This window comes from Dipteris shenzhenensis, chromosome 32, assembly GCF_047967505.1.
Source record: "Dipteris shenzhenensis isolate YYH24624 ecotype China chromosome 32, Dip_SZ_1.0, whole genome shotgun sequence".
NCBI classification, from domain to species: Eukaryota; Viridiplantae; Streptophyta; class Polypodiopsida; order Gleicheniales; family Dipteridaceae; genus Dipteris; species Dipteris shenzhenensis.
In genome coordinates, this window is record NC_141627.1 from 42,719,115 (window position 1) to 42,736,545 (window position 17,431).

A 17,431-nucleotide genomic window follows, 5' to 3' on the forward strand; every position below is an offset into this window, starting at 1 on the left:
GCAGTTTCAATCTCACGATAGTCACTCATAAGATTGAAAACCATAAACTCCATCACGCATAGCAGGGACTAGCTACTATGACATCCCCACTGACGTCATCAGCGCCCAACAGTGGGTGTAGACCATAGTATAAAAGTATGCTCTCACAGATACAAATCCACACACCCACACATACTTGAGCACCCATTTATACAAAGTCTTCGTACTGAGTTTCTGTCGGCACTCCGGAGGTGAAGGGAAAACTCAGCCATGACGAAGGCTAGCACTAAACGAGAGTGTCACACAGTGGCAATTTGTTTCATGCTTGGATCCTCATGCATTTCATAGTTCAAAAGCAGCCTAGAGTGGCTACTTCTAGTTGTGAAGCTGAATACAAGGCAGCCTTTACAGCCACAGTAGAGAGTGTCTGGCTCCATAAGCTACTCGCAGATCTTAACATTAGCCAGCCAGCTTCTACTACCATCTACACTGACAATCGGAGTACTTTGGCTATTGCAAGAAACCCAATATTTCAAGCGGGCACAAAGCACATTGAGGTTCATTATCATTATGTTCGAGAGCGACTGTCAGCTGGAGAAATACAGTTCTCCTATGTTCCCACGGAGGACAACTTAGCATATCTCTTCACAAAGACTCTATCACAGCCCAAGTTTGAGGCTTTTCAGCATGCCTTACACTTGGCACCATTTATAACGTGATGTTGATCTCCCTGTACGATCATAGGTTGCTATATTTTTGGACGACTATGTGCAACCATGATATAGTTTCTAGGTTTACCTAAGATGTATCTAGGATACTTCAGCCATACCACGGAGGGGGGTTTGTTAGCACTTAGCCTTGGTATGGCCTTGTAGGCGAGTCTTAGGACTCAGTCAACCCTCAGGTTGACTTCAATGGTCAACCATATGGTTGACTTTGGGGCCATACAGACCACCCCTTTGTAGTTTCTCATTATCCATTTGCAAGTACTTCGTGTCCCTTCAACTTGTTGTTTGCTCACTTGCATTCCACTCTGTTTCCATTGCTTCCCGCATCCAACAATTCACACATAACTAAAGTGTGAAACCCAAAGTCTTCCAAAGAAGCCCGTTGCCCACACAAGAGAATCGTGAACCCAAACATATGCCAGCATGCAACCAAGAACATTCAAACAAATTGAAAGCTGGAGGATCAAGAAGCAGCATGTCTCTGAAATAGAGCATGTGCAAATGCATGCGCTGCAGCATGAAGCTGATAACAAAATTGGAGCCCACGTATCGCAAAGGGAGCACATGAGGACAAAGTTAATGGAGAGTTAGAACCCGACTCATGGGGGGCTGTTGAAATATGTGCAATCATGAGCGTGGATGAGCTGCCAGTGCTAAAAAGGGGCTAAAAAACCTCACCCTTGGAAGGACATGTGGCAATGTCCACAAGGGCCTAAAAGTGGGTAGCCGATGTCAAGGCATATAAAGCCTTGGAGAACGGAGATTTCAATACCTCGGATCCATTCTAGGGATGAGGCTGTTATATGACTGAGGGATGGGGCTCCCTCAGAACACCGGCTCCTAATGCAGGTGGCACTTATAAAAGTGACCGCGCCAATTATCAACAATCACTGCCTAGCCAAGCAAGTGCATAGATGCGAGTAGAGACCCCTGCTTATCATCCTTCATTGAACCATAATGTCGCTGTCAAACTGACTGATCCGGGTGGTAGGTCAATGAGTCTGTCTTGCCCTCATAGCACTGGAAACAGACCTTCTCAAGGTAAGCCATTATTGGATTGATGTCGCTTGGCGGTCGGACTCATGAATGAGGTAGTCGCGTTCCTGCATTTTGCTGATCCTGGCAGCGTTGTAGCTTCATCATTCCAGGGCTGAACAGAGAAAGCATCATGCGGTGCTTGTGGAATGATCACTGCTTCTGTCTGATTGCTGGAAACCTGATCTCTATGTACTGACCAGTGCCTAAACCCATGAGCAGGAACTGTTGCCCACAGCACAAAGGCCTTACAGCAGACAGTTTCCCTCAATGTAGACTGCTGCAGATCTGTCCTCAATGGCCTTTATAGGCAGGGAACCCCTACAGGTCAGCCAACCTGCTGCTCATCTCACCAACCTGCAGGAGGCTATACATACCCCCTGTCCTGCTCCCACTAGCTGCTGCTCCTGTGCACTGAGCCAGGCCTGATAGACTGCGTGCTGCCCCACAAGGACAGCTGCTGACTGCTGCTGCCGACTGCCATATCCATGCACCCTACCTACATGTGGCCCTCTACTACCCGACATGCAAGGCATGAGACCCACCTCTGTCCATTCCATAAGGGCTCACAACCTGCTGTTTGGATCTTCCCCCGCCCCCCCCAAAAACAAATAATAATAATAATAAAAGAATTTCACAACATTAGGAGACTTCCATGGAGTAGCTAGAGATGACACGTGAATAAGAAATGCTCTGCGTATCTCCCTCCACGCTACTCTAACATGTGAGGTATGAGACTGCTACTTGTTTCTCAAAATATGTTGTTGGCTGGTTTATAAATATTAAACCTAACAAAGAGTGTGAGGATAGCAAGTACTGTGCACAATCAAGAAAGATACATACATTAAAAATAATGTGAGCATAATGGAAATTGCAAAATCTATAGGTACTTGCATATTGCAAACCAGACTGTGACACTGCCAATATAAAGCAAAAGATGGAACATGCAACAAAATATCTACCAAGTATAAGGTAGATGAAATAGCCAAGCAGAAGACAAACTGGCAGCACGTACATAACTTATGCTCTGGTTTAAGCAAAGCCACCCAAGGCAAAGCATAACTTATGCTCTTGTGAGAACAAGGCACAGAGACAGAGGGAGTAACCCCAAAAAAATAAATAAATTATACTACCTGATCAGCCGCTGTAGGTTTCACATCCTGTGTCCATAAATTCTCTAGCTTGTAGTAAGCCCTTGATTCTTCGTTGAGAGTATGGACAACGATATTTCCTGTTAAAGGAACGTAAGTACAGACTTGTCAAACATTGTCCTCAAGAAAATTGTTCAAATCTCTGATCACATCTCATCTAACCAAACTGCGAAAGTCACAAATTATAGATGAGAACTTGTCTTACCGCAGTCCACTATAAGCCATCTTCCTCCTACTTGCCCCTCAATAGTTGGATATAGTGTTGGATCAATGTGTGGTTTTTTCTTAATCTGTGTCAAGATACATCCACAGCAAAAAAACCATTATAAATAATATTTTTTATTCAAACAAGATAGCAATGGCATAATAGATTGAGTTATAAGATACAATGGTCTCTCTGTTCCTCTACACCATCCAAAATACAAAGGCAGATATCAGAACAATTTGGGCATTTTATAACTACCAAAAAAAAAAAACAATCTTATGATTATGAACTTTTATACCTACTTCATACAAAAAAGTGTGTGACTGGATGCATGATCGACTGTAATCAAACATTGCCTTTTTTTGCATATACTAAGGTCTTCATGATGGTTTCTGTTTCTAATCTTGAGCAAACTGCAATGATTTGAACATTGACCGTTCAGTCCTGAGATTTGAGCTTTAATTCATAGTCCTTGACACTTGTTTTGTGGTTATGCATAAGAAATTAGGAGACTCCAAAGTTATGAAAACACCCATCAATGATGAACAATGCACATATCTGGCTTTCATTCTTAGTTGTTCTGTGGTTTATCCAATGTGTGATTTTTTCTTAATCTGTATCAAGATACATCCACAGCAAAAAAACCATTATAAATAATATTTTTTATTCAAACAAGATAGCAATGGCATAATACATTGAGTTATAAGATACAATGGTCTCTCTGTTCCTTTACACCATCCAAAATACAAAGGCAGATATCAGAACAATTTGGGCATTTTATAACTACCCAAAAAAAAAAAACAATCTTATGATTATGAACTTTTACACCTACTTCATACCAAAAAGTGTGACTGGATGCATGATCGACTGTAATCAAACATTGCCTTTTTTTGCATATACTAAGGTCTTCATGATGGTTTCTGTTTTTAATCTTGAGCAAACTGCAATGATTTGAACATTGACCATTCAGTCCTGAGATTTGAGCTTTAATTCATAGTCCTTGTTTTGTGGTTATGCATAAGAAATTAGGAGACTCCAAAGTTATGAAAACACCCATCAATGATGAACAATGCACATATCTCGCTTTCATTCTTAGTTGTTCTGAGGTTTATGAATAAGAATTGTGGGACTTGGAAGTCTAAAGTACAGCCAGAATTAAGCAGCAATGCACATATTCGCCATTAAAATCATTTTCCACATTTGAGACTATAACCGGACACACTCTCGCCCTCTCTCTCGACCCTTGACTGTGACCATGGTTCTTTCTTCTGGCCACATTTTCTATTTTCCATTATTGAGATCTCTTATTACTAATCACACGTGTATTCTTCTATGTGAGTTCTGATTGCAGGATTCACATCCTAGCCAAGCACCTTCTGCTGGAGTACTCTCTTTCATGGCTGATCACCATGCATGCTATCTTCAATATAGCACTTGTCACCTCCAGTGTGACCTTTTTCCAGACTTCAGAGCTCTTATTGCTTTCGCCTTCAGCGCGACCAATACCTTCAGTGTGATGCACTGTCACAAGGACGTGAATTTATGGGATTTTTGATTTGCGACTACTATAAATTACGTGTGATTGCCTTGGGTCTCTGGGGCGCGGAAGTCTGGCCACGTGTGCGGGACTTGGGGAATTAAAATTCCTAGCGGACCCTTGGAAATTGTGAATGTGCAGGCCAATTACCAGGCAATTAATTCCTACGACCAGTGTGTGCAACAAAGGGGCAAAAGAATGGTGCAATTAAAAATTGCTATTTTTTGCACGGGGCTCCAAAATCAGCTCAGGACACCTGTTTGGCATGCAGGAGGCCAAAAAGCAAGCCAAAATAGAGAAAATCCATTGCAATTTTCCCTGGAGGGGATCTGGAGCTAGGCAACCTGTTTCAAGGCTGGATTTTGGACTTTTGCTGCTGCTGGTGACCTCAGGGCTGGTGGGCGACTTGTTTGGATGCTGTTTCTGCTGCTGAAAGCTTCCAGGAAGAATTGTGATTTCTCCACAGGCTGGATTTTGCTGTTTCTGGGTTCCAGGAGCATGGCGATTTCTCCTACAGGCAGATTTCACTGATTTCTGGTCTCCAGAAGGAGAAGCGATTCATATGATTTCTTCCCGGGCTGTAGACAGGCTACAGAAGATGGGGTGAAATGCTTCCTGGGTTCCAGGAGCATGGCGATTTCTCCTACAGGCAGATTTCACTGATTTCTGGTCTCCAGAAGGAGAAGCGATTCATATGATTGCTTCCCGGGCTTGCTTCCCGGGCTGTAGACAGGCTACAGAAGATGGGGTGAAATGCTTTCTGGCTGATTCCTGCCAGTTGCTGCTGATTTTGGACCTTTTTCAGGTGGGACGACTTGTTTTGGAGCTACCTTTGGACTGCTCCAGGGCTGTTGGAAGTCTATGGGCAGTGATTTGCTTGTGGTGCAGCTTTTAGGAGACCTTGTAATCAGCCTTTTGGATTTATATGAATATTAAAGAAATACAGCAAGGGGTGCCAGTGTTTGGGGCCAATTGGTGTCTTTGTTTATGAGTAGGAGCGCTCTAGCTCCCTGTGATTTAATTTGTGGTGATTAATAATTTGATTATTTACTGTGTATGCTGTGGTTAAAGTGGATCTCACCACCCTTTGATTAGTAAAGGCTAGCTTCATGCACCATCTTCAATATGGTTCTCTGCCATCTTCAGCATGGCCATGGATCTTCAGTATCCATCAGTCACATTCAATGACAGGAAGTTGGAAGCTAGTGCATGGGGTGGACTTCACACCAGTGAAGTTACAAGTTGATTGACTACCTTACTGGATCACCCTCCACCTGGTATTAAATTACCAACATGCCGTACGAGACTAATGACACTTCGCACATCCACAAGGGTTCTCCATACCCGACCATTCCTCCCTGACACCTTCAACTGTCCCACGAAGAGACCGACAACCCCAATCATCCCGCCAAAGAGTACATCGAACAAGTAGAGGCCAACTCACTCTCCCACTTTTGGTTTAATTTGTTTTAAATGGAATAAATTACTTCTTACCGTTACATATACCAATTGCACATAAATGGTGGCCTAGAGTAACCTATCAATAAGGCCCCTTTTGTCTCTTATGAATAAATGTTCACGACTGTCTAAACACCTATGTGCTGAAAGTAGAATCATAAACGATTGAAAAAAGCGTATCAATTGTAGGATGCACTCTCCAATATTATTTTTGGACTTTTAAGCAGTTGTTTCCCAGCTTGACTCTTTCAGATGTCTTTGGTTTGGATTCATAGAGCTCCATGAGAAGACTCGATCAAGACCAAGGTGTATTGAGAAACTTGTGATCTGAAGATGAAAACAAAATTTATATCTTTTCTTCCCTTGGTCCTCTGTGCAGTTCCCAAGCTTTGAAGGTTTTGATCTCTTTTCTCTTGTGGGTTACAAAGCTCTTGCTCTTTCATCCAACCAATTCATCACCCCAACTATCAATAGTTTGAATTCGGCCTAGACTCAAAGGTCTTAAGCAACATGGTTCCTTTGCCATCTGGCCCCATACAAAGAAAGTTGCCTTGAACCTCAATTTGCACACTTTGCAAATTCATATCAAATCACACAAAATCACTGTAACCAGCCTTCAGTTTCCTAAAGGGCAGTAGACCATAATTTGCATTGCATATTCATTATTCACAGCCACATTGCATCATTTCCAACCACTTAACTTTAAACAATATCACTTAGAAGCAACTGGATGGAGGCTATGTTAGAATTATTAATATATTCTAGGCAGTGGCCAATGTAATGTGATAAGTGAGTTAGGGGCACTTTTCCCTCTTAGAGGTTTTTCCCCCTAACCACAGTCTAATCTCTAACTACGGTTAGTGATTAGATAGGGTTTTGTCACTTAGACAAAACCCTTATCTCTTTCCTTGTACTCACACTTCATTCACTTCAGTGCAGTTGACATTTGGGAGTGAACTACGTTCAGCTCACTCTCCATCTTGCTCACTCTTGCTCTCTTGCATTTTCTCACATTTGGTATCAGAGCACTTCCTTCCCGGACATGCTCCCTGCTCCCAGCCTCTTGCTTCCAGCTCCCGCATTTTTGCTCCATCGCCAAGCTTCAGCCCCCGGACGTCCGTACAGCTCCATTGTGTCCATACAGTCCGTACAACTGTACAGATTCTGTACACATGCACATCCCGTCTGCACACCTGCGCATTCTATCCGTACAGTCTATATGATTGCACGGATTTTCGTACTGTGCATCAGTTTCGTCCGTACATTTCCGTACGGCCGTCCGTACATTTCTGTAATGCTCGTCAATTTCGTCCATACACTTCCGTATAGCCGTCCGTACTTTTGCGTCAGTTACATCCATACAGTCCATACAGTATGTCCATATAATTCCGTACAGCTCTGTACTTGCAGAATTTTTTACAGGCTGAAGGTGTTCCATGTCCGTCATTTGCAGGCAGAGTTCGGTGTCCGTTCATTTGCAAGCAGAGTTCATTTGCAGGCTCGGCTGTGCATCAGCCATTGTTTGGCTTTGCTTTTGGGAGCACATTTGAAGCTGTAGCAGACATTGCAGTAGATCTGCGAGTTTTGGAGAATTTTGGGGCTTTTTGCAATTACGCTGCAATCTGGCAGTGAAATTTGGGGCTTTTGCAGAAGCGTGCAATTTGTGCAACATTTGGGGCTGGCTGAGTTGTGCATCAGCCATTGTTTGGCTTTGCTTTTGGGAGCACATTTGAAGCTATAGTAGACATTGCAGTAGATCTGCAAGTTTTGGAGAATTTTGGGGCTTTTTGCAACACACTGCAATTTGGCAGTGAAATTTGGGGCTTTTGCAGGAGCATGCAATTTGTGCAACATTTGGGGCTTTCAGATCATTTTCCCTCTTTTGTATGCAATTTCCCACAAGAAATTGGGGATTTTGCATTTGGGTTGCAATTTTGCAGGTAAAAGAGCATTTTGGAAGTTTGCAAGCAGTTCTGGACTCGGTACGAGTTCATTTGCAGACTTTTGCCACTTTTTGCAGATTCTATTTGCAGATTTTTGGGCATTCAACAAAGCATCGAAGTTCATTTTGAGCCTTTGATAGGCTGTGACAGTGTTTGTCACTGTGGGCAGATTTTCTTTGCAGATTTTACTTGTGCATTTGACATCCCAGAAAGGGATTTTACTTGGTCAATTTGCTGTGTTTTTTGAGATTATCTAGTGAAAATGGCTCTGAACAACCCCAATGAGGTGTTCGGAGTTCTCACACAGGAGGATAAGTTGGATGGCACCAACTACTCCTTGTGGAAGAGCACTATGCCTTTTTGTCATGCACTTCAGATTTTTCAGTGGGTAGTTCAGATGCTACAGCCACTAATGACGATGACCCATATGCTTTTTTGACTTGCAGCTATGATCCTTCAAAGGATGCATGCTCTCTTAGTGTCAATGAGACACTTCATACTTGGTATTTTGACAGTGGTGCTTCAAAGCACATCACTTCCAAGAAGAGTCTGTTTGTGTCTCTGCATCCTCCACCTACCAAAAAGAAGGTGACTTGTGCAAATAATTCTTCTTATTCAGTGTGTGGATATTCTCACATCCACTCATGGCACAGATTTCAGAATTTCAGATGTTCTCTATGTGCCAGGCATAAAGAAGAATTTGCTTTCAGTGTCCTCACTCAATAGAGGAGGATTTCAGGTTGTTTTTTATGAAGACAAGTGCGCAGTCAAAGACAAAGAGAAATACTATGCTTTGATGTTGTCTGGCACTTTGTATCAGGGTCTTTTTTAGCTTGATCTATATGAAAAAAGATCCGATCTTGCATTATCAGTGAGCACTCCCACTGCTACAACGCAGAATACGGAGTTATGGCATGCCAGGTATGGGCACATGAGCGATGGCAGGTTAATGACACTTCAGAGGCATGATATGGTTGATGCATTGCCTCCTTTGGAGTCGCCTCCTCCTCATGCATGTGAAGGCTGCATCCTTGGCAAGATGCATAGACTTCCCTTCAAGAAGGATGGTGCAGTGAAAGCTACACGGAAATTACAGCTTATTCACGGTGATGTCTGCAATCCCATGAGGACACCTGCTTTTGGGGGTTCTCTCTATTTTGTTACATTCATAGATGACTTCACCAACTACACTTGGGTCTATGGTCTCAAGGCAAAATCAGAAGTGTTTATGCATTTCAAACACTTTTTGGCTATGGTTGAGAATGAGACAAGACTCAAGGTGCAAACACTTCGCACAGATCGAGGTGGAGAGTATATGTCTCATGAATTTGAGGCATTTTTTAAGGAGAAAGGCATCATGCATCAACTTACAATGAGGCTTACACCTCAACAGAATGGCAAAGATGAGCGGAAGAATCGCACTGCCATGGAGATGGATAGATGCATGCTTACAAGTAAGAAGTGTTGGAAACAAGCAAGCTGAGCAAAATGGAGACAAGAAGATGGACACAAATGAAGAACTGTCTCTAAGAATGAAGAGAAATGAGGGCCATATGTAGGCTACCTCTACATCCATACTGACATCATAGATGACCTCATACCAAAGGCCACCAAGCTCCTAGAATCTCTCCCCTATCCTCTAGAGGCATCTAGCTCCACCTAACACACCTAACTGCCCCTCTAGCACACACATAGGATCACAAGTGTGCCTATGGAGAGGCAGGACATTGACATACCCCAACAAGAAGTTGCCTCATGTGTGCCAACTATATTTTGAATTGGGATCCTACAAAGGCTTTGAAGACAATCACTCCCTATGAGGCATGGCATGGGAGAAAGCCTTCAGTGGATGGCAAGCTGTAAAACGCATCTTCAGATATTTGCAAGGCACAAAGTCTTTTGGCCTGATGTTTCCCAAGGGGGGTGACTTGCAGATGCATGCTTACAGTGATGCAAATTGGGGGGCTGAAGACTATGATACCAGGCAGTCCACTAGTGGTAATTGTTTCTTTTTGGGCAACGCTTGCATTTCTTGGCTGAGCAAGAAGCAATCTACAGTGGCTACTTCCTCATGTGAAGCTGAGTACAAGGCAGCTTTCACAGCAACAGTTGAGTGTGTTTGGCTGCGACGTTTGTTCGCTGATCTTCGTCTCATATTGGAGGGTCCTTCTCCTATTCTCACTAATAGTCAGAGTGCTATTGCAGTAGCAAAGAATCCTGTGTTTCATTCTCGCACAAAGCACATTGAGGTTCATTATCATTATGTCAGAGAGAAGTTGCATGCAGGGGAGATCAGTATGACCTATGTGTCAACACATGACAATGTTGCAGACATCTTCACCAAAGCACTTCCACATGAGAAGTTTGAGGCATTTCGCAGTGCCCTAAACTTATCTCCTTTTGGTAATTGATCCTACATGTACACCACATTGACACTGCAAGGGAGTGTTAGAATTATTAATATATTCTGGGCAGTGGCCAATGTAATATAATAAGTGAGTTAGGGCACTTTTCCCTCTTAGAGGTTTTTCCCCCTAACCACGGTCCAATCTCTAAATACGGTTAGTGATTAGATAGGGTTTTGTCACTTAGACAAAACCCTTATCTCTTTCCTTGTACTCATATTTCATTCACTTCAGTTCAATTGACATTTGGGAGTGAACTACGTTCAGCTCACTCTCCATCTTGCTCACTCTTGCTCTCTCACATTTTCTCACACGCTAGAGTGCCCCTGCTCAATGAAAGCAAGTACAAGACACCACACTGGCCCCAAACACTTGGCACCCCTTCCGGTATTTATTTATTCTTTAGGAATGAAATTGGTACATACAACAAGGGCTCACCCTTGTGCTCAGCCCCACTAGCTATTCCACTCACTGTCCAAGCCAAACCTTGGCTATAACCTGCATTCCATCCTAGTGCACACACTAGTACCCAAAGTGCCAACGCAAAGCTAAGGCATTCACCATTTGTCCATGACCAACTATAAAGGTATCCAAGCATTCCACAAAGACTGTAACCAACTGTTAATGACCAGTCATCCATACACTTCCCAAAATGCTCAGTTACAGAGGGTGTGCCTGGGAGAGTGCCAGAGGGGCAGCGTATTGCATTTTGGAAGCCTTGAGGCTGCTTGAGCATTTGTCCATGACCAACTGTAAAGGTATCCAAGCATTCCACAAAGACTGTAACCAACTGTTAATGACCAGGCATCCATACACTTCCCAAAATGCTCAAGCAGCCTCAAGGCTTCCAAAATGCAATACGCTGCCCCTCTGGCACTCTCCCAGGCACACCCTCTGTAACTGAGTGTCTGCTTAAGCCTGTAAGGTCCAGAGGAAGCTCCAAACAACAAATGGAGCAACAACAAGCTTCCAAAAATCACCAAATGCAATCACATGAAAGGGATAGCGACAAGAACTCAAAGCAGCTTCAACTGACTTCAATCCAGCTCCGAAACAACAACAGATCCAGTGTGGAGGCTAGCAAGAGGAACTAGCAACTAGAAGAGGGGAAGGAAGAGAGAGGAAAGCTGGGAGCTGAGAAATGTGAGAAGAGCAAGGCTCACTGGTGAAGAGGCCAGGGCAAGAGAGAAAGAGCTAGTCTGCCATGGCAAGGTCCACCCGCAACACGCAGCCTATCCTTGAAATGCATGGAGAAGCCTTTGAAGAGAGTGCCCAAGCTGTCCGTACAGCAGCCTTTAGTGTCCGTACAGCCAGCAGCATTAATGACGCCCGTACAGCCAACAGCAGCATTAATGACGTCCCGTACAGCCAACATTGGGAGTCGTGAAACAGTCCGAACAGCAGCGATTAAGGGTCCATACAATCAGCCTTGGGATGTTGCCTCTTCCGTACAGCCCATATTGAATCCCGTGCAACAATCCGTGATTAATGCTTCCGTACAGCTGTACGAAAGCCTTGGAGAGAGAGCGCCTTGGAGAGAGAGAGAGAGAGAGAGGACCTCAGGATGCGTGAAAATGAGAGAAAAACCAGCAACGTCAAAAAGCCCGTACAAGCATTAATGGCGCCTCAAGATTGGTGAGAGAGGAATGAAGGGGGGAGATGCATGCATGGGGGATTGCCACATGGCCCCTCATTAATGCTAACCCTCCCAAACCAATGGAACATTGGTTTGCCCCTCACATTAAAGTCCTAACCCCTTCTAACCAATGAAACATTGGTTTCCTTGGGCCTAACTTTAAGACCCCTCTAAACCTTGCCTTGCCCCTAGCAAGTAGGCCTAGTGTGTGCACCTAGGGACTTCTTGGGAGTGTCGCTTCCCCTGGGCTAGCCCCCTAAGCCAAAGTTAGTCACACGGTTCATAACTTCACGTCCCCGTGACAATTACATAGACAAACTTTCAAGAATAGAAACACAAGTGGCTTGGGATCACAATCTCTTATATATTGTACAAATTCATATCTTTGTTGTTCTAAAGTCCCACAATCTTGTTGGGAACAGAAGGAAGTAAGACAATGGAGAAATCAGCCCACTTTTATTGACTTTTCTCACAAAGAGACAGCATGTAAAAAGTGTGTGAAAGCCACACACAAGAATAGACTTCACTAGACACATGTATTGCAAAATTAGCTTTTCCACAGCTACCCCTTCATGATGTGGCACTTGCTTGTGGCAGGTCCCTAAAAAAAATTTGATCCATGATATCCATAAGCTGCCCTTATTAGCACTTAGCTATGGAATGTGCCTCGTAGGATCAGCCAACCTTTAGGTCGACTTTACCTATGGTTGACTTTGAGGCCTACATTGGCCACCTCTTGTACTTTCTCATTATCCATTAGCAAGTACATTCAATTCATCTTGTTCTTTGATCCCTTGCATTCCATCTCCATTCAATTGCTCCCCGCACCCAATAGTGGTGTCAGAGCCTCTCATTGCTGTTGGTGCCTCCCCTCGTGCATCCTCTTACGTACCATTTGCTGCCAATTGCTCCAGTTCAGTCTGGTGACCTTCTTCAAGCAACCTTTTTCGGTGATTTCAGCCTCATTTCTTAGCTGATTTCACTCCAAATCATCTCTAGGACAAGCGCAACTGCTACACGCTCCAAAATGACACTTATGGAAGTCATTTTGTGATCAAAATGCAACTTGAGTGAGCACAGGGCCTGCACTTTCTTTCACAAACCATAGACACAGCAATCCCTTGCCGAGATTAAGTGCAATCTAATGCACAAATGCATACGCCTCAATTTTTTACCAAAAGATTCTGTAACTGTACCCAAAATTTATGGAATCAAGCATCCCAATGGAGAGCAGTGTATGGTCAGACATATTATTATTCCTTTAGCATTATTGTTAAGGAAAAGAGCAGCGGAAGAACCATGGCATCAATATTTGTGCTAGTTCAGGGTGAAACACACATAATGTCGGTTTCACACATTGTGGAATGACAAGTTTCTGCTTATGTTATGTTCATATGGGGCACATTAAGTATATGCTCAATGATTTGAAACTTTTGAATGGTTGTATCTTTTTGGGCTTGTATCTCAAGCAACTAATTTTGGAGTGAGAGAGGGTCCCATATGTCGACTCTTGACTCATGTTATCAAGACTAGACTCACAAAAGATGTAAGGTCCTCTTGTTTGTGAAAGCTTATGGACGATCTTGTGTAGACTCAGCACAGAAGTAGGAAACTGTAAACACGTGTGTGTGTGTGTGTGTGCGTGCGTGCGTCCGTGTGTGCGCGGGTGCGTGTATGCATGCATGCAAGAGAGAGAGAGAGCCTAGTAGTATATTTGGTGTTCATAAATTTTGGTATCTCACATGCATGCTGAATTTCTACCGACTAGTAAGAACCACTATTCACCATTAGTGAGAACCACTGTTCACCATTGTACCTTTTTTCACTAGATGCCACCATCGTGTGACTCCCTTGAGAGAAGAAAGCCTATGTGTACCTGTTCCCAATGTAGAGAGCTACATTCTCTTTCATTGCCAATGAACAAATCCTTAAGAAAGCATAGGGGCACTGCAAGGCCAACAAGTTGGACGTGAATGTCCAATTGTCTGATGCATGACTGGGAGTCTAGACTTTTCAAGGCAGGTTTGTTGTAGAGGTCACCGCCCCATTTGTAAGCCCCCAAATGAGGAGAGCATGGGGGAGGTAGACCAGGGGATATTGAGGCTGCCACATGGGCAGCACACAGAAAAGGCAGAGGCTGCCACATGGGCAGCACACACGCTGCCATGTGGGCAGCTATCAAGGCAGGGTGTCCCAGGACATGGGTGCCTATGTGGCAGGGCCTATGGGCAGGTGTATACCTAGATGAATCCAGGAACATTCCCAAACTCATCCTTTAAAAACACAACATAGTGCAGTTTCAATCTCACGATAGTCACGGACAAGGTTGAAAACCATAAACTCCATCATGTATAGCAGGGACTAGCTACTATGGCATCCCCACTGACATCATCAGCGCCCACAAGTTGGACGTGAATGTCCAATTGTCTGATGCATGACTGGGAGTCTAGACTTTTCATGGCAGGTTTGTTGGAAAGGTCACCGCCCCATCTGTAAGCCCCCAAATGAGGAGAGCATGGGGGAGGTAGACCAGGGGATATTGAGGCTGCCACATGGGCAGCACACAAAAAAAGGCAGAGACTGCCAAATGGGCAGCACACACGCTGCCATGTGGACAGCTATCAAGGCAAGGTGTCCCAGGACATGGGTGCCTATGTGGCAGGGCCTGTGGGCAGGTGTATACCTAGATGAATCCAGGAACATTCCCAAACTCATCCTCTAAAAACACAACATAGTGCAGTTTCAATCTCATGATAGTCACTCACAACTTGAAAACCATAAACTCCATCATTCATAGCAAGGGCTAGCTACTATGACATCCCCACTGATGTCATCAGGGCCTGTGGGCAGGTGTATGACCTGCAACAGAGCACTGGACAGATGGCGACAGCATAAGGGACCTGCTGGACAGGTAGGCACAGACATGGAAGCAGGGACAGGTCCTGCAAGAGTGCCGTACAGAGGCAGAGATGCTGCAGCAGGCAGTCGCCTCCTTAGGACACCTGGCAGGGCAGGATTGGGGCCTGCAATAGGGCCTGTTGGTGGTGGAACAGTTGCAGTAGATCAGGGCATATGTGGCAGGGATGGGGGCCTTGGATAGCCAGCCATCCAGCCCTAGAAGAACCCAAGGGTAGGGCCCAATATGGACTGCCCTTGGGACCTGGCAGCAGCCCAAGAGAGCCGCCCCAGGTCGCTTAGAAAGCGACATGTATTTGAATATGAAATGGAAGATAAAAAAGTAAATGTATTAAGCAGTTCCCATGACCTTCTACAAGAGTTTTGCAATGTGAAGATAGTTTGAGTTCCTTAAAGGGTTTCTCAGACAATGATTTAGGAGAACTCAATTTACATGATGAAGATGTGCAAATCCTATCCATGGATGATCGAGAGGATGAGAGTCAATCTCATGAGGGTGACTTGGAAGATTCGAGTGAGGATTTGATTCATTGTATAGTGGAGGACAACATTGATATAAAATAATTTTGGTTGTGAAAACATCTGCATTCGATTTTGTTGTTGTTCAAGGTCAATTGTGAAACCCCGTACTTGTCCAACATTGTCGATGGTAGGGGAGGACAGTCTGGTCGGCCCATATTCACCTACCAGGTGGAGCAGCCCCTAGGCCTATAAAAGGGAGCAGCCTTCACAAAACATCTTCTGGAGCAGCCTTCACACAAGCAGCAGGAGCAGACTTCCACCCATCTTGGAGCCTATACCTTGGAGGACCAAGAGACCTGAAGAAGCTGCAGACTGAGCTATAAGGGTTGCCCACCTAGGCTGATCTATAGGCAGCAAGGTGGAGAGGATCATTCTGGGCAAAGAGTCTACTACGCTCAAGGTGGAGCACGAAGACTCAGGGTTTCTAGAAGAGACTAGTAGATAGAGAAGGACCTTTGGTAAGATCAGAGGACCACACCATTGGTGGGACTCTAAATCTCTCTCTTTTGTTGTGTCCATAGTTTTGGACGGAAATATATTGTTGTGGTGGATTCTATATCTAGCTATGTTTACTGTCTATTTCCTGATCTGCACATCTATGTGAGTGATGCACATTAAGTAAAGAAGTTTGTGATTCCACACCCCACACACACTGTGTGAGATCATGGGCTATTCTATCAGTCTTCCGCTGTGTGTACCCTCTGTTGGTTGATTTCTAACAAGGTTGCCCAAGGGGCCGTGACTTGGTGCAAGTCATCACTGTTAGACAATCCTCACCTTTCTCTTACAAGAAAATTCCATGTAATACACAAGAACGAGGACTGTTCCGTCAACCTGGATAGTAGACAGATTCCCAGCATCCTATTATGCCTGAGTTTCAAGCATTGAAAGGCCTTGAGTGGAACCCCCATCGTCGAGTTGGCTTCTGTTGTTCACTCTTTAATGGAAGGTTCTCTTAGGTTATCCTAGAACTCTAAGAAACTTCCATTGATTGAATAGGATAGAGAAAGAAATACCCGATAGAGAGGTCATGTGGGCACTTACTGCAGCATTGAGGCTGTAGGAGGGCCTGGTAAAGAGCCATAGAGTCTTCGTGTCTCAACAAATAAATCAGGAATTTGAGGATAACCAGGGATTCTAGTTCATTACAAGACTATCATCTGAAATGAATGAATCTGTTGGAGATATCATAGCCAAAGAGTGTGGTGATGTGATGTGTTGGTGTGTAGTACTAGGAGTTCTAGTACTAGTTCGTGTGTGTGTGTCATGTGTGAATGCCACATGTCACTATGGGACTTATCCCATATGCACTTGGTGCAAGTGTCTGAGTGTGTAGCCTATCAAGGCTTGTACTTCACTTGTCATGTCATACTTGATGAACGAATGAAAGCCTTCTTCATGTCTTCATTTGAGTATCATTTCCTCACACCCTAACCTTCTCTCTCTCTCTCTCTCTCTCTCTCTCTCTCTCTCCACCATGTTTCTAACATGGTATCAAAGCGGTTCACCCTGCCATAGCTGCCACGTCATCCTAGACCTAACCCTAACTCGGAACCCTAATTTTGTTCTAGCCTTTCTTTCTGCAGCCACCTCAGCCCTGCTCATTTTCACCTCTGTCCTGCAGCCATTTGCCCTCCTTTGTGCCCACTCAGCTTCACCATAGCCTACCTCTTCATAGCCGTCTCCTTTGTACTCATTTCGCCTCCTCTTCCCTACTGTATGCACCCATTTTGAGCACCTCCTCCTGCCACCTTGCTGCTGCTACATAGCTGCCTTGAGGCAGCTGCATATCTGACCCCTTCTGGCCACCTTTTCGAGCTTTTTGAGGTGTTTCAGACCACCTCCAAGCAGTTCAAGCTCTTGCCAATGCTACGTGGAGGCCACCATTTGTTTTTCGGAGCATTTTCCAAGGGCTG

The 17,431-nt window shown here is 44.4% G+C and overlaps 1 protein-coding gene across 1 annotated transcript in view; it reads right to left on the minus strand.

The window, feature by feature from the left end:
• Positions 1-17,431, minus strand: part of LOC147880787 (Lojap-related protein) — a 54,344-nt gene that overhangs the window by 26,061 nt on the left and 10,852 nt on the right. Inside the window, exons 3-4 of the mRNA XM_087370879.1 lie at positions 3,099-3,183; positions 2,876-2,973 (exon numbers count right to left, since the gene is read on the minus strand). Coding sequence (XP_087227005.1) covers positions 2,876-2,973; positions 3,099-3,183 — 183 coding nt within the window. The remainder of the gene's footprint in view (positions 1-2,875; positions 2,974-3,098; positions 3,184-17,431) is intronic.